General features: G+C 31.3%; 1 protein-coding gene across 2 annotated transcripts; it reads left to right on the top strand.

The window, feature by feature from the left end:
- Positions 1-27,513, top strand: LOC134254960 (uncharacterized). Of its 2 annotated transcripts, XM_062737493.1 has the most exons (7): positions 22,630-22,747; positions 24,761-24,862; positions 24,999-25,051; positions 25,157-25,294; positions 25,649-25,820; positions 26,333-26,376; positions 26,506-27,513. In XM_062737493.1, the coding sequence occupies exons 2-7, from the start codon at positions 24,771-24,773 to the stop codon at positions 27,261-27,263; spliced, it is 1,257 nt and encodes a 418-aa protein (XP_062593477.1). In that variant the 5' UTR covers positions 22,630-22,747; positions 24,761-24,770; the 3' UTR covers positions 27,264-27,513. The 2 variants fall into 2 exon arrangements, with proteins under 2 accessions (XP_062593478.1, XP_062593477.1); XM_062737494.1 differs by lacking the exons at positions 22,630-22,747; positions 24,761-24,862; positions 24,999-25,051 and adding exons at positions 1-129; positions 233-285.

Below are 27,513 nucleotides of genomic sequence, written 5' to 3'. Positions count from 1 at the left end.
GTAGACAGACAATGATTTATATATGATGTGATGCAAAATGGATAAAAGATTACATTGTGTATTACTGTGGTGTTTCCTCATCTTATATTTTTACTCACAAATAGAAGCACAGACTGGCGTTTGTAAAAAGTGGGTAGTCAATGTTAAATTGCTTTCTTTTCATTGTTTTTAATTTTTTTTTTAAAGTCATTGTTTTGGTTCCTCAGTAATTATAACTTTAATGAAATAACAGAGATCCATTGATATGCTGCCCAAATTACAGAGGAGTTGGTGGGAAATGCGTAGGTAAATAGTCTCTAAATTTTATCACATTTTTCATGAAAATTGAAGCTTCGCATAAATATGAATAGCATAAATTCTGATAATATTTTTTTCTATATTTAACTTAGAATGCTGGCCTGGATTTTTTGGTTACAATTGTAACAGTACTTGTCCTGATGGGTTTTATGGGAAATTTTGTCGTGGGAAATGTAACTGCTCGTCATGTGACAAGATATCAGGATGTAAACAAAATTCACAGGGTAAATATTTGTACCTCAAAAATATACATATATTTCTATTCTTTGCATAAATGTTTTTTCTCTCTTGATATTAACCTATTACACTGCTTCTGTTTGCAAATTTGGAAAATATTACGGAAAATGCTTTTCAACCCATTGAAATGGTTTAAAAGCGCTTGATCTTGCAAAAAGTTTTAACAAGTATCTAAAGCCTTTCCAAATAGTCAAACCTTTGGTTATATTACTTTCATAACGATTGGAGTTATTCAAAATCACATAATTTATGCTAGTTTACACAAAACAATAACCTATATTACAACTCCTTTAAAAATTATTTATTAACTAAAAGATCATTTGAAATGCTTCAATTTAGACAAATGCTGTATTTTGGTTACATATACAATTAAGTCGACAAAACAGATTAACAATGCTTGGCAGTTTTTGTCATGACTTTGATAATTAATAGTTAAAATGAATCGTCAATACAATGAATACAATTATGTACACAAGGTATCTCTACAATGATGTACACAAATTATCAATTTAATGATGTACACAAAGTATCAAATCAATGATGTACGCAAAGTGTATATTGAATAATTAATACGCAATGGGTACAATGATATTCAATGATAAACAATGAAATAAAATTAATGATGACTGCAAAGTGTTTATTTATACAATGGGTACAATTATATACAACGCCATTCAATGATATGCAATGATGGTACAATGGTATTCAATAATAATCAAGGAATTTCAATTAATGATGTACGCAAAGTGTATATTTATACAATGGGCACAATGATATACAATGCTATTCAATGATATACAATGATATATTCAATGATATACAAGGATGTTCAATGATACACACTGATTAATCAATTGCAAGGAGCACATATCAATGTATTAGACAATGGTCTACATCGCTTCTATCAATAGTATATGATGTAAAAATTATATTGGCACAATGATAATGGCACAATGTCGGAAGCTCAATTATTGGCCACGGACCCTTGAAGATAACAGGATCAGCATCGAGCTTCTAGCAAAATTCGATTCGGTCTCGAAAACAGCATGTAAGAAGACCATATACACTGTATTTTAATGAGACTTAAAGTAACCGAGCAGTAATAAGAACAGGTCACGTTTTAATCTTTATTAAACACCAATAAACAGCAATGGCATATCCTATAAAATAATATACATGATTATAACTTCAAATAGAATGAAAAATAACATAAGTTATGAAAAAATATCAAGTTATGAAAAAGAAAAGTATTTCAAAAGCAAATACCTTTACGGACAGCACGGCCTTGAGAAGTTGTGACCTTGAAAACTGGCTGGCGGGACAAGTAATTTCAATCGAACATGAGTATTTATACCTAGACCTACTGCGCAAGTGGATTGAGTTGATTTTAAAAATACGCCAGTCAGGAATAAGATTACAAAGAGTGTTCGGCAAAAGCATTTACAAAATGTTAGAATCATACTCACTTAATTCAATAATCGAATAAGAAATAAGTTAACAAAAGTGAGTACGGTATTAGCCTAAATAAATATATGAATTAAAATATGTAATTACTTGGTCACATTAAGGTGTATTTTCTCCCTGATAAGAGAGGTAACTTTCTGAAGACATTTTTACATGAAACTCAGTGAATTGTTATGTCAGATTCTACAGATTTCATTTTAAAGGACCATTCTACAGTCAACTCAGTCACATCTGCTTTATCTTTCAAATATTGATTTCTATTTCTATTGCCAATATTTTCATTAATTATCTATAATAGTTTACCTAATACATTCATACTTAGTTCCTTTAAACGGTGTAAATTGAAATACTTATATTTCTTATAGAAATTGCAGATGCAAAATTGTTTATAAACATTTGATAAATATTTTCAAGGGCCAAAATAGAAAGATAACTCTTGGTGATTGGTGCGCACTATTTTACAAGCACAGAAAGCAATTCGATACTGTAAACCAACTTTTATTCGCGTGCAAGGAATTTTTGCGAACTTAGTGATAGCCTCGTCATCGAGAATATTTCTCGTCGCGAACCGGTCATTAAAGTCTCAGTATCTATTAACAACTGATCAAAAAATGCTTGATCGCGAACATTAATTGTCACGAACTAGTTTAACCCTGGTAAATCGCGAAATAAAGTCGTCGCGAATAAAAGTTGGTTTACAGTATTCTGATTTAAAAGCAAAACTTCAGTATGTTTTCTAATGAGAATATGAGAGGTATGAGAGTATATATTATTTACATTTAAGCCTCATATTTCTTATTTTATTGTGAAATGAAAGGTTATTGATCTTTTTTATTTATCATATCACTATTTTACTTTATGATTTGACATACGTGGGTATGTTTAAGAAGCATATAAGTCATTTTTCGGGAAATTTAGACTTTTTGAGGAAAATTAAGTTTCATTGATAATTTACCAAAAACCGCTGATAAACGTGAACTATTATTATTTATTGCATAAAGATTAAAGAGTGTCTAACGCAAAGGCGTGCACCACCACCAAGGCATCACGTGACTTCTATTAATAGCGAAATTTTCCTTAAGAAAAAAGCTAACAGAACAACAATACCCCGAAGTTTAATAGTTTCTTTGGGTAAATAATGTAGCTGAAAAACATCTCTTTTGTATAAAAAGTGCTGCTAGAATCCCACTGTCCCCTCAGTAAAATAATTATTCCACACATTCGCACGAAACCTTACCCGATGTTTTGAATTTTTTTTTACGTATGAACCGAGATTTTTCATAAAACCATGCTTAAATCGGGATTCTAGCAGCACTTTTCAAGTATTCTAGGAGGCAAACTTTCCAACTGTACAATTCTTATGTTTTCAAATATACAGCTTATTGTTGTTCTGTTGTATTATTTTTGTCACAAATGACAGAGGAAAGGCCGACCATGATACGTATACAGCTGACTATCTTCGAAAGAGAATATAATCGATGAAAATAAATTAGCATACCTGTTTTATTAACTGAACTCCATATGAATTTTACAAAATATTCACGATATTTGCTTTTAAACTCCATTTCACTTATCTTTGTACATGCCATCTTAGCCAAATTCTCTTTACACGACATGATCAATTCCAGTGTTACTTGATGTACACATATGACGTTATCGGTGATAGATTTTAATCAAAATGACAGAATACAGCATTCCAAAGTAAGAACATTTCATTTTTGTTAATGTTTACACAATTCTATTCATTTTCTAGTGTTAAATTACATCTCGTAATACCAATATTACGAAAACTTGTGTTCTAGAATCGACGTCATCTCGCCTACTGATTTAGTCAAGGTAGAATATTTTGTATGCTTCCTTATTCCCCCTGCCTAATATTCATTTCTGAAAAAAAGTAAGCAACGCTTAATGCTTCCAACTATTTTCCATTGAAATCTAATGCTATTGTTCTTGATGAAAATCAATGTTTGGAATTCTTAAAAAAAAAAATGGTGAAATTGGGAGCAGAGGAATATTTCACCTTAACTGATATTAAGTTTAGCCAGATTAAGCTAATAAATGATATAAGATAACTTGCACATGTACATTAATGAAACAACTCTGCCAGAAACATCCCAAACAGAAGAAGATATCGTTACCGAGGACGCTGAATGGCTAAGTGTTGCTATGTTCGTTTCCGGAAATGCTGGTCTCTGTTTTGAAATTGACTTTATAGACCATCATAGACCGATGTAATGTTTGGTTACAGATACTTGTCTTCATATTTCAACAGCTTTAGATAACATCAAAGTAGGACTAGACCTTAACGTACAAAAATTATATATACTGAAAAGAAAAAGAAACGCAGGGTAACATAATATGCGAAATTCTCTTTACCACATGACCAAAAATTACAAAAATTGGTCAAGTGAGAATCTTGGTTACCATGCACTAAAATCAGTGTTCAGAATTACTCATCCTTGAAATGTAAGACGTCACGTCGGAAAAGTGCTAAAAAGCCAAAAACACGACAAGTTTGTCAACTATCTTTTGGTACCATTTCATGCACTTGAGGTATACACACTGATTTTCAGTATTTATAGACAAAATGCATTATTGCAATTTTGTAACAATCGACGAAAGTTTCATGGAGTCTGGCTTTTACATTGCCGAAGTAAGAACAAAAGCATCAACGGCTTTATTTGCAGTGGGTAGTAAATCGTCCACCATAGGACGTCTTAACCGTCGTCATAGAGGGCCTTGGAATGGTTTTCAATCATCCGTGACGATGACGTTGACGCGTAACAGAACCACGTAAATATCGGGTTATTCGTCCTGCCACCTGAAAAGAAGGATATGAAGATAACGAACAGTATTCATTCTCAAAGTCCATAAAACAATACAAAATAAGAGCAGAGCAAATACGAATAAATCACTACTTTACTACCACAAAACTGCTATTAATAGCGTAGATTTTCATAATCATTACGTTCACCATCAAACTGAAATAAATCGATTGTGCGATTTGAATATTTTAGCTGGTCAACTTTACGTTGGGATTCTTCTCACTTGCGCATGCACGTACCGTTTGCCTATTTTTTTTTTCGGCGTGTTTACCTTCGATACATTGTACGCTAGATTTATGAACTTTCTAGAAAACGATCACATTTATCCACTCGCCTAGTCTCCAAAAAGTCCATTTTTTTCTCATTGAACATCTGTGGGACTTAGTGGAAGATAGGGTTCGAAATGCCGAAGATAGTCCCTTTCAACTAAGGGTTATCTTGTTGAAAACGGTTGAAAAATATTCCTTTGTGTAGGAAAAACACACTGATGAACTCCATGCAAATGAAAAACAAGACTGTGACGGATGCGTGAAGGAGTCATTGAAGATAATGTGAATTTTCAATTGTCACATTTGGGGGATATCGTCATATCAGTTTCAATAACTGAAAAATTATGAGACAACGTCAAATGAAATTTTGGTTACAATTTTATTAAAGATGATTTTAAACGTTAGATGGAGCTACTAGAAAATACATGTACATTAGGAAAAATAAAATTATTTCACCTCTAGCTTTTACCTTGCGTTTCTTTTTACTTTCAGTATATAAAGATTACTTACCACAGCCCATATTTTCACTTAAAAGTTTATGCTCTTGTTTGTGTAATGTATGAAATTTTATATCTTTAAAAGCACTCTTAACATTAATCTTTTCTTCTATCTGCAAAAAAAAATTGACAAATGGAAATGCATAGAGATTGAAAAGAACAATAGTATGATTTTTAGTAATAACATGAAGGCCATTCTCTAATATTATCTATACTTGTAGTTACCTGGTATCTTATAATTATGAATTAATATAAAATAGGAAGATTATGGGCAACATCATTTTCCTATTTTTTTATTTTTATTTTTAAATCAATGTCTGATATCAGGCATATAAAGTAAGGATAAACACATGATGTTTTCATTGAGGAAACGGTGTTAACCTGTCTAGAATTTAATATTTAGAGCAAGACATTTGTCAAGCAAAGAAAATTTGCTATGTGACTATCATTCTCGTTCCAAGGTACAGCAATTCCTGGAACTGGCTACTTGGGCGGACAGACATCCAGTAGAAACGCATTCTCTTCCGCATTTTCCATCTTGATCGGCGTAAAAGGGAAATTACCAACCCTGGATATTTCATTGGAGATCATCTTTTTATTTCTGATGCATACAGCATTCGGGGACAAATTTTAACAGTTACTTTAAAAAATATGTAATGATAAATCAAATGAAAACCTAGTTTGCGTACATAGGAGTGTGACAAACGTTCCACCTAGGCAAGAACACGTGTTTTCGGACATAATTTGCCAAAGGTAATATCGTTGTCGGTGAATAAACCTTTTGTGACATATTCAGTCCAAGGCATATGTTGATCCCTGGTTTGGATTTAATAAACAGTTCACTTGTGGCATATCTATTCCCTCGGTAGCCGTTGTTCTACTAATAAACTGACTTGAGTAGACTCAATTACTTTTGTGAAAGACAGGCAGGGCATACGTGTATGTTTATTTCTGACTTGGAATTTTTCATCTAGTTGTACATCTATATGACTCTTGGTTTCATTTTGTGCATGGCAGGACATACGTTTATTCCTATCTGTTCATATGTGTAGAACTATTATACAAACATTCAAAAGGACAAGCAGGGCATATGTTTATCTCTGCTGACATAAATGTACAATTACTTTTTAATTTGACAGGTATAACTGCACTTTGCCCCAGGCCTTTATTTTGCTTTTTTTCTTGGGATCTGAACTTTATTAAAATTAATTTAAAGTATAAATTTAATCAAGTATTTGGCGGTTTCTCCATTCATTCATTTATTCTCTCAAAAAAACCATATACATGGTACAAGAGGTACATATATACATATTTACAATAATTATGGACGAGCAGAAATTACAGGATGACAGTGTCAAAAATTTTTTGTGAAAAATTTATACAATTTTCGTAAAAATGCTGGATCTGTACTTGTCATCAAATTACAGAATTTTATTATATTTGGATGTACATAGTATTTCTGCAACAAAAAATCTTTTTGAATACAATGTAATGCATTACATTCCAGTAAATAATAATAATTAGTCTCCTATCTAATTATAATTACATAAATTGCACACTCTTTCATTTCTTTCCACATTTTTTCAATCTACCCATCTCTATTGGAGTACGATGGTTACTTGTTCTGAATTTTGAAAAGATATTTCTAAATTTTCTTGGTAAAATAGTTAAGTATTTTTCACCTTTACTGGAATTATTCATATCATGATACAATTTCTGTAAAAACTGGTTTTTGAGCTTTTGGTTTATTGCGGTTGCAATCCATTTGACACTTTGAAAATGTTGAGTAGTCCAAATATTACAGAACCCCGTTGTATTAAGAATATTCTGTATGAAAGATATCAATGGATTACTAATCCCATTTTTGATGTATTATTAATTATAAAGATGTAAATTAATAATTCTACATTTCCATGAATCAGTTTTCCCCAGAAAGGTTTCATTCTTGTATAAATGTGCACATACATCGGGTAACATCTCGTTTCCCTGTTTACCGTAAAACTCGATGAACTAGATTTCAAGTTTAAAATATACTTCAAAAATCTGAAATTTAGACGTCTAATAAAATCAATATTTTCAAATCCAAATATTTCACATCCATAAAACAAAACAGGAACGATAACTTTATCAAACAGATCTAGCTGACAGTCCAGATATAAATTACCAGGTATATAAACGATTTTTTCTAAAAATGCCGTACATTGCCTTTTGTGCTTGATTACAATAGTGTTTCTTTGCCTTTGAAAATGACCCTGATCTTGAGAATAAAATACCTAGTAATTGAAATCTTTTACAGTTTCTTAAACATCGTCATTGAATTTGAATTTATATTGAGTGATCGGCCTTTTGAAAAAAATGACAATTTTTGTTTTCTGAAGGATATGGAGATAACGAACAGTATTCAGTCTCAAAGTCCATAAAACAATACAAAATAAGAGCAGAGCAAACACGGACCCCCGAAACATCATAGGTGGGATCAGGTGCTTTGGAGGAGTGAGCTGCCGGCCGGTCACACCCGCCGTGTGCTCCTTGTCGTGATCAGGAAATAACGGAAAAAATCCGTCGTCAATTCAATTCAGTGTATAAATAATGGACTGACAATTGGTATGAAAAACGTCAGTCAGCATTTGACTCGATGATAAATTGTATTTGCTGACAAGGTCATTGTATCGACTACGAAGCTTACGAAATGATGACTTTAAATGAGGAATTCTTGTCTCACCAACTTGTTTGTAAATAATTTATCTCGATCGAGAAATTGTTCATACATAGAGCATGCGCCTGCGTATCGAATAAAATGAGATATATATAAACGTCGTATGCAGCTGATGAAGGTATATTGCTGCATAAGTAAGGGAAGTTGACGACAGAAAAGTTAAAGTCATCACGTTTATCATATAGCTTGGTTGTTAGATTACCATTAGTGTCTTTTTCAAGTAAAATATCCAAGTATGAAACAGATGTATCAGACTCTGTGGTATCTTTTATCTCAAGCTTATCAGGATATATCGAATCGACGTAGGAATGGAAATTACCATTATTAATTGACAATACGTCGTCGATATATCTAAATGTCGAGTTGAAGGCCACAGCAAGTGTTTTCCTCTTTTCACACATAAAATCTAATTCTGCTTCATATGAATATAAAAATACGTCTGCTAATAACGGAGCGCAATTTGTACCTATGGGTATTCCAAAATATTGTTGGAATACCTGGCCTCTAAAAACCACATAGATATCGTCAATCAGAAACTCAAGCTTCTTCTTGATGTCAACTTCAGAGTACTTATGTGTGCAATCAGAATCCTCGGATTTTTTAACATTAACATGGAGTTTCCACGTTTTGCAATATATAGAAAATTCATTTAATGCTTGTTGTAGATAATTTATGGTTTAACACAAAATAACAGTATCATCAGCATAAAATAATGAAAACAATTTGATAAAAATGTTAAGGTCATCTTCAATCTTTTTAAGAAAAATTCTCAAAACCGTTAACATTCCTTTCTGTAAGACAACTTTCTAAGTCACACCACAAGAATGTTCGATATATTATGCAATTAATTACGCCACATATAATGTAATCACGGTTAACATATTAATCATATTCATAATTCGGTTTCATTCTGTTTTGAATTTTTGATAAAGATAATAAGTAGTTTATTAATAATTTATGGAAGAGTGCAGTAATATGTAAAAGATCTGTCATCAAGACCAAGACGAACGGAGAACTCTGGCTTTCAGACGACGTTACCAGACAGAATGCTATGCTAATCGAACGCCTGAAAAAACATCGCAGGATTGGTAACGCATGGTACTTCAACGGTAGTGTCTATGGTGAATTAAAGAGCAATAAACAGAGGGTTAGATTTGAGATCCTAGATAATATCGATGAAAAGATAGAAGAAAGTGAAAAATGAACGGATAACTATTCCGAATTTCTATTTGCCACGTGCAGAACTCTGTGTACTAGTATTCGTAGAGACTGTTCCGGTATCGTTTTGGCTACAAATATTCAACGCAGAACATTATGTGAAAGGCTTTAGGGACTTAACCAACCATTTTTGAACTTAAAATGTGTTTTTTATACGTCTCTTTTCTATTTCTTCTTTCTTATATTTTCCTCTCTCTTTCTCTCCCTTCTATACCACCTTCTTTTGAAGTACAATGGCTCCACGCTCTCAAAGGAAATGTTTACTCTATAAATAATGATGAACTTAAAGATTTTATCTGTTAACTGTCAGGGTCTAGGGGATATCAGCAAACGTCGAGATGTTTTTAATTTTTTAAAAGGATTAAATTATAATATATACTGTTTACAAGACACACATTTTACTCCCAACTCTGAGAATGATGTTAAAAATTTATGGGGTTTTGATTGTTATTTTAGCTCATTTTCCTCAAATTGGAGGGGAGTAGCTATTCTTATAAATAATAATTTTGATATACAGACTTTAAAACAAAAAGGGGATGCTGACGGAAACTATCTCTTTCTAGAATTCAAAACAGAGGAAAAAAAGTTGCTTCTTTGTAATATTTATGGCCCAAATAAAAAACTTGTATAGATGATTTTAACTGTGATAATGTAATTGTATGTGGTGATTTCAACCTTGTATTGAACCCAGATATTGATTATTATAATTACAAACATATAAATAATCCAAAAGCAAGGCAAAAGGTTCTTGTCTTTATGGAAGATGGGGGTTATATCGATATATACAGACAGTTTCATCCAGACACTCTAAGATACACATGGAGGAAAAAAACCAGTAAAACAAAGCAGGCTTGATTTCTTTCTGATCTCAGAAAATTTATTGCCAAGTGCAGTAGGATGTACAATTGAAACATGTTATAGGTCTGATCATTCCATGTTTAGTTTATCTTTAGCTTTTAATGATTTTAAAAAAGGTAAAGGTCTTTGGAAATTTAATAATTCCCTTCTTAGTGATGAGAAATTTCTTAATACTAAATGAAGTCATTAAGAATGTTAAGAAACAGTATGCTGTACCTATATATTTAATGGAAAACTTACAGCAAGTTAATGATGAAGAATTAGTCTTTACAATAGATGATCAATTGTTTTTAGAAACCCTACTCATGGAAATAAGAGGAAAATGTATTTCCTATTCCTCATACAAAAAGAAACTAACAACGCAAAAAAAGAAAAAACTTGTAGAAGAAATAAAATATCTTAAAGAAACAATTCATACTATTGCTGACAATGTTGAACTCTTAGAAGAAAAAAATAAAGAATTAGAGGATATAGAAAAACAAAAGATGAGGGGTGTTTTAATAAGATCTAGGGCAAGATGGGTAGAAGAAGGGGAAAAACCATCACACTATTTTTGTAACTTAGAGAATAGAAATTTCACAAGCAAGATAATTCCAAAAATAGAAACAGAAAATGGTAACATTATTTATAAGCAGGCAGAGATTTTGAATGAAGCTAAAAAAATATTATGAATACTTATATAGAGACATAGATAATTCTATAAACGATATCAATGATCTTGATGATGAATTAAATTTTCCAAATATTGCTAAACTTTCAAAAATAGAGTCTTTGGGGACAGAAGGTAAAATAACATTAAAAGAAGCTTCAGAAACACTCCACAATACGAAATCAAATAAATCGCCGGGTTAAGATGGCTTCACATCAGGGTTTTTAAAAAGTATTTTGAATGTCCATTGGTATTTTTGTAGTAAGGTCCATTAATTATGCCTATGAGAATAAGACTTTAAGTATTACACAAAGACATGGTATAATAACCTGTTTACCAAAAGGTGATAAACCCAGACAATATCTAAAAAAACTGGAGACCTATTTCGCTACTTAATACTGTTTATAAAATTGCATCAGGCTCAATTGCTAATAGAATGAAAAAATATCTTGATAAAATTATTCATCGAGATCAAACTGGTTTCATACAAGGAAGAAATATTTCTGAAAATATAAGACATATATGATATCATGCAATATACAGAAGAAGAAAATATACCAGGACTTTTACTCCTAGTGGACTTTGAAAAAGCTTTTGATTCCTTGTCTTGGTCTTTTATACAGAAATCCCTCAAAGTTTTTAATTTTAGCAATTCTATTAGAAAATGGGTTGATATTTTTTATACAAATATTACAGCTTCCATAAATCAAGGAGGAAATTTATCGCAATCTTTTAACCTACTCAGACGCTGCCGTCAAGGAGACCCTTTGTCTCCATATCTATTTCTCATTTGTGCAGAAATCCTTGCAATCAGTATTCGAAACAATAAGGATATAAAGGGGATTCGGTTTATGAATACTGAAAAAAAGTTAAGTATGTTGGCAGATGATACTTCTTTGATATTAGATGGAAGTGAAAGATCACTCCAAACAAGTCTCACTACTCTTAAAAGATTTGCGAATATGTCAGGCTTGCATATAAATTACAGTAAAACTCAAGTAGTCTGGATTGGGTCAAAAAAAGGCAGCAACGATACTCTAAGTACAGATTATATGTTAGAGTGGGGAAAAGTAACCTTTAAATTATTAGGCATTGATTTTGACACACATCTCAAAAATATATTTATGCTTAATTATGCATCAAAAATAAGTAATATAAAAAATCAATACAACACTGGAACAAGAGAAATTTAACTCCTCTTGGTCGTCTAACGATTCTAAAAACTCTTTTATTGCCAACCTTAAATCATGAATTTGCATCTCTCCCAAGTCCCTCTGAAATTCAAATGAAAGAATTAGAAAATCTATTTTATACATTTGTAATGGGAAGTAATATTTCAAGACTAAAAAGAAAAAATTGTGTAATGAATTACAAAGAAGGGGGCTTTAAGATGATTAGTATAAGAGAGTTCATTATGTCTTTAAAACTAGTTTGGATGAAAAAAATTGTTACTGCGGGATAATTGGTTAGATTGCTTTTTAGATATTGACATTAAAAAATTGTATGTTGTGGGCAAGAGTATGTTGTCAAAAAAATGAATAATTTAAAAAATGATTTTTGGAAGGACATGTTACATGCATGGCTAAGCTTTTGTGACAAATCATTACAAAATGACACACTTACTTCTTTAGAACCATTATTCCATAATAAAAAATTAACCATTAATAAAAAGACATTCTTCTATAGAAGATGGTTTTCTTGTAACATTTTATGTGTAAATGACATACTCAATGAAAATGGGACATTTATGAGTTTGAATGACTTACATATGAAATACGGGATAAAAACACATTTTCTTGAATATAGTGGCATTAAGGCATCAATATTAGAATGGCTGAGAAAGATAAACAGAGATCAAAATAACTTATCAAAGATAGCTTACCCATATATCCCGGATAATGTTTATTCGCTCCTAAATGCCAAAAAATCACACGATTTATATGAAATACTAATTCGACAAAAAATTGAACCGTTGGGTAAAATCTCTTGGAATAGAATATTTGACCTGAGCAATGGTGAATGGGAGATAATTTATTTACTTCCATTCAAAATTACAAAAAACACCAAACTTCCGTGGTTCCAATTTAGAATAAACCATAAAATACTAGCGACAAATTCCTTCCTGCACCAAATTAATAGAACTGATGATAAAACATGTACCTTCTGTAAAATAGAAACTGAAACAATAGAACATTTGTTGTGGGAATGTGAACATGTTCAGTCCCTCTTAGAGAATTTTGCAAACTACTGTTTCAATAAAATCCATACTACTATAACTTTTTTAAAAAAAGAATTTTTATTGGGCTCTGTGAAGAAAACTGATAAACTTAAAAATATTATTGCCTTACAAATAAAATATTATATCTATCTGTACAAATGTACAAACAGAAACATCTCCTTAGATGGGTTGATATCCCCTATTAAGACAATGTATGAATTGCAAAAATATATATCTTATAAAAATAATGAAAAAGAATCTTTTGATGAAAGCTGGAGGCCATTAATTGATTTATTTTCTTAACCATCTCTCTCTCTCTTTCTCTGACCTTCTCTCTCTGTCTCTGTCTTTCTCTCATTCTCTCTCTCTCTCTCTCTCTCTCAATGTTTGTCCTTTTGTAAAAAAGTTTTTCAAAATGCAATAAATTAAAAAAAAAAATTATGGAGTTCATGACAAATTATTACGCAATTAATTAGAACACTGGGTGAAAAGTCTAGTTTCCGCAAAACTGAAACTATATGGAAACTTTGCTGAAACTTGGCGTTGAAGTTTCCCGTATGGTTTCCGCAATGCGGAAACTAATTGCGGAAACCATATAATAGTTTCAGCAAGTTTCTGTAGGGTTTCCGTATACTGAAACTATTAGGTTTGTTTCCAAATAGTTTCCGCAAAACGGAAACTAATGTAAAATTTAATGAAATGTCAATTTAACGAAACTTTTTAGTTTCAGTAGGTTTCAGTTTCCGAAAACTATTGATTTCGATTCCATATGGTTTCCGAATGCTGAAACCGAACTGAAACTTTTTCTATTATTTTTTTTTTTTTCAAAAGTTAAGGGTAGAAAAAATCAACTCAAATCATCTTTTTATTTACTTATACATTTTAAAAAAATGGTTTTATTTTTAAATATCTAATAGTTCATATTCAGATTTTGAGATTTGCCTGGTCTGTGTAAACTTACACATACCGATATTGATATCAATGATAAGCACTTTATACAAGATCCTAGCTTGAAATTAAATATATTGTTTATTTCATAGTTTATTTTATAGTGTTGGAATTAAAAAAAATATCATTTTTAAACAAAATCGATTCCTCTTACAAGGATTTTCTACATTTCCCAACTCGAGACTCCCCCTCGGGAATTGATTCTTTTCATAGCATACATCATTTTCAAAAAAATATTTCTTCCGTATGAGAACAAATCAAGGGTTATATATAATGGTTCCTCTGTCTACAATTACGTTTAATTTTAATGTGATTAAAAAGAAAATTAGTGTGTCTTCATGGTGCATGAAATACAGATGAAATACTGATAATTACGAGAGCGAACATTATCTGAGATAGCAAGGTTTGCATTTATTACTTATACATGTATCTATATTCCTTAATGGATATCATTTCAATAATTCAATTTGTTAACAACACTTACTGACTAGGAAGCCTTTTTTACTATTCAGTGTTCGACATAGATAGATAGTGCAATAGTTATATACTAGTTAATTTTATAATTACATCGTATTTTCTATAATTAAAGTCACATTAGTGGCAAAGTGCAACATACGAAGGGGTATCAAAAAGTTCGTCGACTGGCCTATAAAATTAAAACCGATTAAGGTACGTCGATGAATTTTAAAATATCTGGTTAGCATTATCTTTCCTATCTATAGAATGATCCGCAAATCATAAAATTTATTTCTTAATAAATTAGTAATGTTTTTGTAAGCTATGGTATGTCCAGGCGGCGCAACTTCGAATACGACGGTTTTTCGACCGAAGTGTAACTGAGAAAAACTCTTTTGATATGAACATTTGACATCCAAAAATCCCCTTAATTCAGTATACCGTATATACTCGCCAATAAGTAGGATTTTTGGGAGTAACTCTCTATTCAAAAACTCTATGTACGACTTATAGACGAGCTATAAAATGAATGGTATTCATTGAGGTCAGTCCCTCTGATAAATAAGCTTAAATCAAATACAACTGACTTATAGGCGAGTATATGCGGTATGTTGGCACGCTATTGCTTCATAAAATATGAAATTTTCACCTCATTCGGAAAGTTCTATGAAAATTTATCGTAAATTTAACATGGGGTGTCCAAACAAACAAGTCCTTGAAAATGACTTCAAAAGGGGGAGGGGTTTCATTTTCCAACATTCTATAAAGCTTTGGCCCTGAAAAACCTGGTATAGACCTAGGAAATGTTTAAACTGTCTATAGAAAAATTAAATGCATCCAGATTACTTGTTTTTTAATGCCAAAAGAGATTCAGAGAGAAAAGAGATGCACAGTTAATGTCGATTTGTAGTCAAGGTTTGAAAAATCCATCACTTCAAAAAATTGACGTTGATCATATGTTGTAGATATTAAAGTCCCAAAAGCAAAATATGCTGCCACAATCGAGCGAGGATCTCTCCCAATGTATAAATCCATTTGCAATTGATATTATATACATTGTAAGCCGCTGTTCATGACATTGTAAAGTCACATAAACAAGAAGGGTTTAAGTTCCTACTCAACTACAGGGAATCTCATCAAATTAAGAGTACTTTGTAGAAGAAGGTACATTGAAAAACAATGACGTTGTCGGACGTCATGAAACTAAACAGCGACGGCGCCGGTTGATCATATATTTTTATTTTATCATAATTTAGCAAATAATAAACAAGCTAAATCAAGCTAAAATTTTCAACATTTCTTTACTTTTGGTTGTTTAATGTCCCTTATAAATTTTGAAAGTACAGACTACTTAGTACTAATTTTATAGACTCAGTCAACGAACTTTTTGATAATCCCTTGTACCTAAATGTTTTGTTGTTAATGAGAATGGAGGGTGAAGGCGGTTTCTTGAAATTCTGCCACAATAGTACAATAACTGTGACTTGGGTTCACGATAGTACATGGACATGTTAATGAACGAGAAGTTCCAAAGATTAGTTATTACATGTATATCAAAATGAATTTGCGCTGTAAATTGTGCATAAAGTTAGGTATACAGTGTATATCCGCTTTATATTTGATAGTGCCAAATTGTAGTCACTTGTTTCTCTATTCTCGATTTGTGGATTTTTAAAATTATTTTTGCAAATTCTTATTTTGATGCTGAGATCTTTTATCTTGAACAGGAAACGCAGAAACGAAAAGCAATTAAATTAACACCAGAGTGATGGTAAAAGCAACAACTACTTCCTTCTTCAAATTGCCAAAATTGATATGTGCACATAACTTAGACAATGCACTCTTCATATAGCTGCTCACATGTATATCTTTACATTATTCATTTTCTTTATTATTTATGGTAGACGACCCGAATTCCATGGGACCACAATTAAAAATCAAAGTACAAGTAACACGCCATTTGGAGAATATATCGAAAACATAACAATATCTGAGGAACCTCATCTTCCCTTCAAATGCAATAATCGGACTGAAACACTTAAATCTAACAAATATTTTCCGGACAAGAGAGCTTTAAAAGCTTAAGCCTGTAATATACCAAAGAACGCTGATAATACCTTTGAAAATATATAGCTATCTTGACACGGATGATTTGCCATACAATACTTTAAATCTTAAAACAGATTCAGAAGAAATAGTCAAATATTGAAATGCATTCTACCTCTTATCAAAATGATATATACAGATAAAGAAACACAATGAAATAGCGACTAAATGTACCACCCAAAGTAGTTTTTCTGAAGATGTTTTGCCAGAGGAAGATGAATATTTAGCGACTAATGAGATGGATGCAAAAATACAGAAGGATGTGTTAAGTTTAGAGAACGTTTTTCATGCAAAATCAAAATGCAAAACCCAGAAGCCTCTGTGACTAGAAAAGGTCAGAAGGCATCAAATCGAAAACGACACGTACAAAAAAACCATATGAATGAAATGTCCAAACTGCAGGAAAACTTTCAAACAAAGACTGGGGAACTGACAAACAATTACTCAAAGACAAGCGTAATTCATTGTCAAAGATCTTCAAAAAAGACAAAAAAAATAAACTCGTGAGATATAGTTTCGCTCCTTCTACAGAAATTTCATAGGGAAACTGAAAAAAGAAAGAAGTCTGTAAATAAAAAATTATATAATTGTAACAACTACAAGAAAATTACTTAATCGACATTTCATACACATGTATTTGTCCTTTCAATCACGGAAAATTTAAGCTACGTTTCTGTTTTTTCCGCCGTAGTGCAGATTCATGAGGAAACCGAAGAGAAACTCCTTTTGTAAAGGATATTTATAACTTCAATTCACTACATTTTTATCTTACATGAATAACAGAAATAAAGGTATAAGATGTACAAAGAGATTGGTTGCATGTTCTATTATTTCCCATTTTGGAAATTTTCACTCATATAGAGAAGTCACCATATACCAGTAAAGGGCTTCAAACATGTACACTGAACCAAACTTCTAAGTGTTCACCTAATATTCTTTTTAATATTTAAAGAACAAATAAATGCATACAATAAATAACTTCATAAATCCATGGTTTATAATGCACATTTCAGTTCGATGTTGCGTAAATTTCATGTACAATTTGTAAGTAGAAGTATATGGAGATACCGAACAGTACTCAATCTCAAAGTCCATAAAACAATACAAAATAGGAGCAGAGCAAACAAGGACCTCCGGAACATCAGAGGTGGGATCAGGTGCCATGGAGGAGTGAGCATCCCCTGCTGACCAGACACACCCTCGTGTGTTCATTGTCATGATCGTGAAATAACGGAAAATCTGTCGTCAATTCAGTGAATAAATAATGGACTAACAATTGGTATGAAAAACGTCAGTCAGCATTTGACTCAATGATAAATTGTATTTGCTGATGACATGGCCATTGTATCGACCATAGAACTTACGAAATGATGACTGCTGATATTCTAGCCTCATTACTTTGCTTGTCAATAATTTACTTCGTTTTAGAAATTGTTCATACGTAGAGCATGCTCTTGCGTATCGAATAAACTGAGATATAATACACTCCGTAGGTGATGAAGGTATATTGCTGCATAAGTAAGGGAAGTTGACGATAGAAAAGTTTATCATATAACTTCTTTGTTAGATTACCATTAACGTCTTTTTCAAGTAAAATAGCCAAGTATGAAATAGATGTATCGGACTCTGTGGTATCTTTTATCTCAAGCTCTCCTGGATATATCGTATCGACGTAGTAATGGTAATTACTATTGTTAATTGACAATACGTCGTCGATATATCTTAAGGTCGAGTTGAAGGCCACATCAAGCGTTTTCTTCTTTTCACGCATAAGATTTTGCATAAATTCTGCTTCATATGAATGCAAAAATATGTCTGTTAATTACGGAGCGCAATTGGTTCCCATTGGAATTCCATTGTCGGAAAACCTGGTCTCCAAAAACCACATAGAAATTGTCAATCAGAAACTCAAGCATCTTCTTGATCAGTATCTCGTCATAATTTTGAGCAAAGTACTGTAAACGTATTACATTTAGCTGTGTATTCTATTTAGCGATTTTGACGGAAAGCAGAGTCCGCTAATTCAAGTGCATCGCTAAATGTCTTGTATATTAAGTTTAATAAGTAGCAAATTCAGAGAGCGCTAAATGATTATTTTTACTACCAGCTACCTAAAGAAAGTCAAATCTACGGTCTTTAAAAATTGTTTTGATGATATGTATATCAAAAAGATGACTATGTTTTTGTGTTAAATAATTAAAGGAATAAGCTAACTTGTTGAAAATTTAATTTCCGCCAAATATCGTAAACGCCAAATGTAATACAAATACAGTATTAAAAAAATGATGTACCCTTTGAATGAAAATTCACATAAAATAATCTCCATGGAGTAAGACGACCACTTGCTCTAATTACTACAGGACATCCTTTACTGTTGGATACCATGTACCTCTGAATATGATAATGACCTATCTGATGCCACACCTACTGCCTAGATCTTTCCAAACCGTTGAAATTGTGTGGACGGGGGGTTCTCTGACATTCCTTATCAAAATTCCAAATGTGTTCAATGGGATTCTGATCCGGAGATTTAGCAGTGCATCGTCACACAGATGCCTTTAGGTCAATATCCTTTGGCGTTTAGCACGTACGTGCACCACTTTAAGGATGATTCAAACTGTTTGAGATAATATTAGACTGCCACGAGCACCGTTTTCTTATCATTTTCATACGATTGAAATTGTTTGTTTTCATGTTTCTAAAATTGTTTCAGGACACTTAACACTCTTTTAACCTGGTGTGACGCAAAACATTGGCCTCAGACAAAGATTCAGATCACTTCCGGTTAGGTTAAATTTTGTTTTCAAATTGTGATAAATTGGCAATGAAAATGACGCACATCCTTTAGAAAAATATGTTTAAACGGCTTTTGATACTGGCTGTTAATTTTTAAAAGTAATATCAAGGACAGTAATAATAACTAAAATAAAAGTGAGTAAATCTTGGTGCGAGGATGATCCAGGTATCAATATTCCGACAGCTATCCCTTCTTTTTCAATGGTCATTTTGCAAACGTTCTGTGTTTATTAGTGAAAACAGTTTTTAAATTTGATAATGATCACAAAAATATGCTAGTTACAGACAATATGTACGTCAAAATAGAGATTTATTGTTTTTAAGCTTCGTCATGGAACATTGGTTTTCATCGGTAATATTTAATTTTTTTTTCAACAATTGATTATAAGACTCATTTGTTGTATTGATTTGAAAATATCATACCATTCTATAAAGTTGTTTTTAAACAGATAGATTTATTAGAGTGAACACTTGGAAGTATTGTTAAGTGTATATTTGTCCATAAGCGCCATTGATCAGTGAGGGACTACAGTGACCAGGGGCCTCAGTTTAAATAATGCTCCATCGAAAAATGATCAGATCATGCTGATGTATTTTTTAAAATGAAATACTTGTGTTTCATGTATGTTTTTTTTTTTACAGAAAACAATATTTTCCTGGTTTCAAAGCAAATATTTTTGTCATTAAACTTACATATGTACAGAAGAAAACATCTAAATAAAGATATACATATACATTTACAAAATGAAGAGCTTAGACATAGACTGTTGATTATTTTCCTATCAATTATCATTGTTCGTGCAACGCAGCATTGTTAAGGCTGAAAAAAGGAGGCGGGCCTAATTTATACGGGCAAAAGTTACTGTGACGTCACACAAAAATATGACTTATATGTATTCCTCATAATGCCAAAAAATGAAATTATTTGCAAATTGCTGTACTGTATTAGCATAATAAACAATAAAACTTTTCAATGCATTTAAAAAGTTGCTAATTAAATCCCATACAGCTGGTTATAAACAAATCACAGATCTGACGTAATTTTGGTAAAAATGACGTATTTCATGTGCTGTGAGAGGCAGATTTAGGAATTTTTTAACAAAGAAAAATGCGTTTTAGTATAAAACAGAATATTATTTACAGGTTTTAAATAGGTTATTAATACCAGTGTATATCCTTTGTTTAGTGCGATTATTCATTAACTATCGAGAGAATGTATTTAAATAATTTTGTCGTGTTTTTATGTTCAGGTTAGGAATATTTTACATCGAGGTGCCTCATTAAATCCTTCTTTCGCAAGGGCATACACTTAATAAATCTTAACCATTTTTGGAATATATATAAAGGATATGTTCCTTAACTTGAAAAGTGCTGCTGCTTTCTTTAAATCGAGAGCGTGACTTTATAAGTAAACAAAATATTTGGTAAAAGTCAAACATATTTCGACATGGGCCAATTTACTTGAAATTTTGGTGTGTTCCCGTTTTGCACACATTTGATAATTAGGTATAGAACAATAGTTGTGAGGTGTGTTTTGATAGCAATTATAGTCTGATTTCTGGTTTTGATTTACCTGGATTTACCTGTGAATACCTGATTTAGCTTAATGTATTCTTAAGAAGTTTAATACAATTTTATAAGCATTTTATTAATCAAAAATTCTATACATATTTATGCGAAAATATTTTATCGAATAAATTATTGATATTTATTTAATATTATTTATTTATTAAGTCCAATTTTTTTTTTTTTTTTAAAAGAATACTTTTCAATACAATTCTAAATGAATTAAAGATATAACAAATAATAAAGAAAATATAGAATAAAAATTAATTATACTCAATATATAAATATCAAATACATTAACTTTGTATTTATTCACTTATTTTTTCACTATAAGTTCACATTTCACATACATACTATGTCATACTTACAAAGTATGGTATAGACTAAAGCAATTAAGCAATTATTTCACCTGGTCAAAATTCCCGTTTTTCACACATTTTTTAATTAACTGTAATTTAAATGTGTGCAAAACGGGAACAAACCGAAATTTTAACGATTAAAACTGGAATTATATTCAAATCAGCAGCACTTTCCCGAAAGTGCAAAGTATACAGAAACAATTAATAGCTTGAATTTTTAATTTCAAATAGGGTATATCCTTGCGATATTGAAATTTGTTAATTCAGTACACGTACTATTGATTTATCTCGTGACTGTCCATCGATGGGACCAAACTTCATACAGTACAGAGTAGGTTATACTATGCTATTTCCATAAGTATTTAAGTTCTATGATAATAAAACAGCTGAATAAAAATAAATTCAGTATTAAAAACAATTAATATCCCGTTTTTGCACTTCTATTTTCCGTTGATTTCTCATAGTAAGCCTTAACAGTGCTGCGAAAGAGCATGCTCTTACGTATCGAATCAAGCAGTAGTGAGGCATAAACCCTTTTGAAAGTGATAAAGGACATAAATACCAAGAAAATGAAACGAAGAAACAAGTGTTAAGTTGTAAACTTGTGGTATATTATATTTCAAACTCACTTGGATACATAAAGTCGATAAATGCATTAAAGTACATGTATCTGTTATTAATTGATATAACGCCTTCAATATATCCGAATATCGAACTGAAGGTCCTGGCAAGTGCTCTCTCTCTCTCTCTCTCTCTCTCTCTCTCTCTCTCTTCAAGGAAAAGAATTTTAGATGCGACAGGGAAGATGTTAACACTGCTTTCAAACATGAACACCATGCCTTAGGTCCATTTTACACTGAATTCCCACTCCATGCCAAAGAGTAAGTTCATGAGCTGCGAAAGAGCGAAAGCGAATATTCATGAGCTGCATTACACATAAACATCTAAAGAATAAAGAGAAACAACTCTTATTTAAATCCAGTAATAATAGTAAAGAGCACGATATTGTACGATTTTTTGCTAAAAAAAAACTTTATAATTATTATTAATTATTTCGTAGAAAAGGCTACAATTATAGAATTCAGATAAAAAAAAATCATATAATATTTAGTCAATGTCGCATCCTTCCGGTTTGACATACTTATAAGGAAGATAAACAAATCAATGTGAAAATGAAGTACATGTCTGCGTTATACAGTTTGTTTGTAAAACCTCGCATAACGCAGCTGATGAAACATGGTTGAGATCTTCATATTATTTTACTAAAGGTATTGTACTGATCAAATTTCAAGTGGCTTTATAATAAGATGTAATCTGAATAAGAAAGGTAATTTAAGGAGGCCTTGAGCTGAAAAAATTTCAGTCAGTAATTTTTATTTGTATTTTTTATATCACTAATTAATTATGTACTTAACATTTTAAAACGGTCCTATCATGAGATTTCTTGACATATTTAAATAGATATTGCCTCACAAATATCGCCCTGTATAGTGTCTGTATGAAGTTTTGATACCTCGTGTTTATTACGGAGTCTAAAATTTTCAAGTACAAATAATAAATATATTAGATAGTTCTATATACTCAAATATTTCAGAATATTCATAGTATTACGATTATCTAAAAGCATTTTTAATTTCACAATGTATTTGGGTGGGATAATTTCTGCACTTTTCAAGGCAGCTTGAACGACAAACATTTCATTTTTGGAAAAAATTCTGTCAGTATTTACTATTGCTAAATTTACGATTGAATGACAATCCTTCATCGAAATGATTAACTGTATAAATAGTGCAGGGTGAAGTTTACCTCAGTATCGCACAGGACATTGTTGAATAAGAAGTAAGCATGATAAAAACGCTTCTCGCATACATTTTTTGAGTGCGGGAAGTCAATTGTGACGTCACACGAAAACATAAACACGCAAAATGAATCTCCGATGCTTTAAAAAATTATTATGATGCATTGATTGTGGCCTGTTTATTATGAAATATAACTGATTGCGTGCTTGATTTCGCTGCACTGAGAATTCAAACACTGCGTCACTGACGTTAGACTGCAGGGAAAAGAAAAAGGGATGTGTGGATTTACCAATTTCACAATATCTAAATGTTGGCAAGATCTTTAAAAACTCTTAAATATTTTTTTTTAATAAATATTTAAACAAAACAAATTAAGAATAAAATTACACAAAAACTGTTGATTTTTAGAACCTTTAATATGTAAATCAGCAGCGACTATAACGTAATCTGTCTTTTGAGTCAGGTGAAATGTGCCCCGTCTCCCCTTAATACTACACTAAGCACAATTTATGACATTCAAGTGTTTGACAACCGAAAAAAGTTTACCGGTTATTTATTTATCATAGTGTGATGAACTCAACAATTTTTTAACTTCCTTAAAAGAATACTTTTCTGTTATTCAAGTTCATTGTACTTGTATGAGATTGTATTTGACTTTTGAGGAAAATCGGCACTGCTCTTGCTGAAATATTTTTTTTTTAAAAATCAAATGACCCGTGGTGAACTGATCTCAAGATTGAAAAAGAATAAATTGTGGTAATTATAGAGGTATGAATAACATCTAGCGAAATGCATTGCGCATCAGTAAACTTCTGTAGCCAAATAATATATAGTTATACATATATATGATTCTCACGCAAAATATAAAACCATAATTTGGTAAAAAAATTCATTTGAATTTTTAGGTTGTTCCAAATTGAACACGATGTATAGATAATTTTTGCAAAAATAAAGTTTTGAATAAATCTTATTTTGAAAAAAAAAATAATACGTATCATTTTAATTTATTGTTTGGATAGCATTAAGTTATATATGATTTTTGTTAAAAGCAATGTTAAAAGCTGTGGAACAGATAAAACAAAACCACATATTGCACTTTCAATTTTAAATACTGTAACAATACAATTCATAGTACCAACTGTTTCAGTTTTTCAACTCGTTCAAAGATACTTTGTCATTAAAAGCGACATTTTTATCATTCAGAACTTGTCATAATTGGATCCTTTTATTCTCTTTCTGTTTTTATAATTTAACAATGCTATATTTTCATAATATCTAAGTAAAATTTATGAAATAGAACATTAATTTTTGTGTTGTTTTTTTTTCAAAAATAGCAATGAGTACATTTGATTTTGTTGTTCTTTTGAATAAAAAAAGAACAAAACATAAGTTGTAATTTATTAGCCATTGACTTCTTTTTCAATTGTAGACAATAATTTATATGATGTGTAAGATCAGTCGGCTCAATTTACATACATGAAGGTGATGCAAAATGGACAAGAGATTACATTTTGTATTCCTGTGGTGTTTCCTCATCTTATATTTTTGCACACAAATAGAAGCACAGACTGGCGTTTGTAAGAAGTGAGTAGTCAATGTGAAATTGCTTTACTTTTCATTGTTTTTATTTAAAAAAAAAAGCAATGGTTTCAATTGGTTCCTCAGTAATTATAACTTTTCATGAAATTTATCCGCAAAACAATGTATTTCATTATTATAGAGATCCATTGATGTGCTGCCCAAATTACAGAAGAGTTGGCAGGAAATGCGAAGGTAAATAGTCTCTAAATTATATCACATTTTACATGGATGTTGAAGTTACGTTTAAATATAAATAGCATAAATTCTGATAATTTATATTTTATATTTTTAACTAAGAATGCTGGCCTGGATCCTTTAGTTACAATTGTAACAGTTCTTGTCCTTATGGGCGTTATGGGAAATTTTGTCTTGAGAAATGTAACTGCTCGCCATGTGACAAGATATCGGGATGTACACAAAATTCAAGCTTACAGGGTAAATATTTGTGCCTCACAAATATACATATATTTCTATTCTTTGGATAAATTTTTTTCTCTCTTGATATAAACATATTACAACTGCCTCTGTTTGCATGGAAAAATATTACGGAAGATGATTGAAATAGTTGAAAAGCTCTTGATCTTGCTAAAACTCAAGTATCTAAAACTTTTTCCAAAGAGTTAAATCTTTGATTACATGATTATTATAACGATTCAAGTTATTCAAAATTATATACGCTATACATATTATACGTCTAAACATAGCTATTTACTGAGGAATCATTTGAGATGCTTAAATCTAGGTTACTAAATGTTGTATTTTGGTTATATATACATTGTACAATATCAGATGAGAACTCAGATAACGTAACTTGGACAGTTACTGAAACCACTATGCCAGAATCATCCCAAATAGAACTTACCGTTACCGAGGACGCTGACTGGCTAAGTGTTGCCATGTTTGTTTCCGGAAGTGCTGGTCTTTGTTTTGTAATTGGCTTTGCAGCCCACCGTAAACTGAGGTACAGTAAAGTGATTACACTTACTTTTCTTCATATTACACCAGCTAAAGACAACATCTAAATAGTACAAGGACCTTAAAAACATTAAATTACTTATCACAGCCCATATTTTCACTTAAAAGTTTATACTCTAAACATTCATTTTTTTCTTCTATTGACAAAAACAATTGACAAATGGAAATTTATAGAGATTGAAAACATGTAGAATAGTTTTTGTATATTAGTGATATAACACAGGGCTTTCTCTTATATCAGCTACACTTGTAGTTTTCTTATAATTATGAATTAATATAATCTTGAAAGATTATCGGCAAAATTATTTTATTATTTTATTTTTTATTACAATTAATTTCTATCTGCTCGCAATTGATATCAGGCGTTTAAAGTCATATATCCACTTCGTATATTAAAAGCGACCAATTAAAGTCACTTGTTTCTCTATTCCCTACTTGTTGATTTTTTTGATTTTTACTTATTCTATTTATAATATTGAGAGCCGTTATCTCGAAAAGGAAACGCAGAAACGAAAGGCGGTCGAAATCACACCAGAGTGATGGTAAAAACAACAGCTACTTCCTTCCTCAAATTCTCAAATTTGATCTGTACATATATCTTAGACAATGCACTCTTCAAATAGTTGCTCACATGTATATCTTTACATTATTCTTTTTCTTAATTATTTTAGATGATCAAAATTTCACGAGACCACAATTAAATCCAAGTGCGAATAACACAACATTTGGAGAATATATCGAAAACATAATATCTGAAGAACCTCATTTTCCCTCCAAATACAATAATCGGACTGAAACACTTAAGTCTAACAAAAATTTTCCAGACGAGGGAGCCTTAAAAGCCAGTAAAATATCAAAGAACGCTGATACATATAGCAGGCCTACCTCTGAAAACATATATAGCCATCTTAACATGGATGCTTTGCCATACAATACATTAAATCTTAAAGTAGCTTCAGAAAAAGAGTCCAATATTGGAATGTATTCTACATCTTACCAGAAAGTGACATCCACAGATAACAATACTCACAATGAATTAGCGACTAAATGTTCAACCCAAAGTAGTTTTCCCGAAGATATTTCATCAGAAGTACATGAATATTCAGCGCCTAATGAGAAGGATGCAAAAATACAGATGGATGTTTTAAGCTTAGAGAACAATTCTCATACTGCTAAATCAAACATGCAAAAACCAAAAGCCTCTATGACTGGAAAAGGTCAAATGTCATCAAAACGAAAACTCGAACAGAAAAAGCATATGAATGAAATGTCCAAAATGTTGGAAAACTTTAAGCCAAAGACCGAGGAACAGGAAAACAATTACTCAAAGGCAAGCATAATTCACCCAAAAAGACCTTCAAAAAAGACACAAAATAAACTACTGAGATATAGTTTTGCTCCTTCTACAGAAATTTCATTAAAAAACTGAAAAAAGAAAGAAGGCTGTTGTAAACAAAAAATATATAATTGTAACAGCTACAAGAAAAATACTTATTATTGACATTTCTCTTTTCCTTCATATACATGTAATTGTCCTTTCAAGCACGGAAGATGTAAGCTAAATTTCTGTTTTCCGCCGTAGTGCAGAGGCATGAAGAAACTAAAGAGCAGCTCCTTTTATAAAGGATATTTATAACTTTGCTACAGTTATTATCTTTTATGAATAAAAGAGAAAAGTA

The sequence above is a fragment of the Saccostrea cucullata genome, unplaced genomic scaffold (genome assembly GCF_032062105.1).
Source record: "Saccostrea cucullata isolate Sc308-1 unplaced genomic scaffold, CSIRO_AGI_Scuc_v1 ctg1346, whole genome shotgun sequence".
Classification (NCBI taxonomy): Eukaryota; Metazoa; Mollusca; class Bivalvia; order Ostreida; family Ostreidae; genus Saccostrea; species Saccostrea cuccullata.
This window is presented reverse-complemented; position numbering and strand designations above follow the sequence as displayed.

Coding starts and splice junctions, on each gene's coding strand:
- LOC134254960 (XM_062737494.1), top strand. CDS start 38: ATGGATAAAAGATTACATTGTGTATTACTGTGGTGTTTCCTCATCTTA. Junction 286..25,156: donor AGTTGGTGGGAAATGCGTAG/GTAAATAGTCTC, acceptor TTTTTAACTAAG/AATGCTGGCCTGGATCCTTT. Junction 26,377..26,505: donor GAAATCACACCAGAGTGATG/GTAAAAACAACA, acceptor TAATTATTTTAG/ATGATCAAAATTTCACGAGA.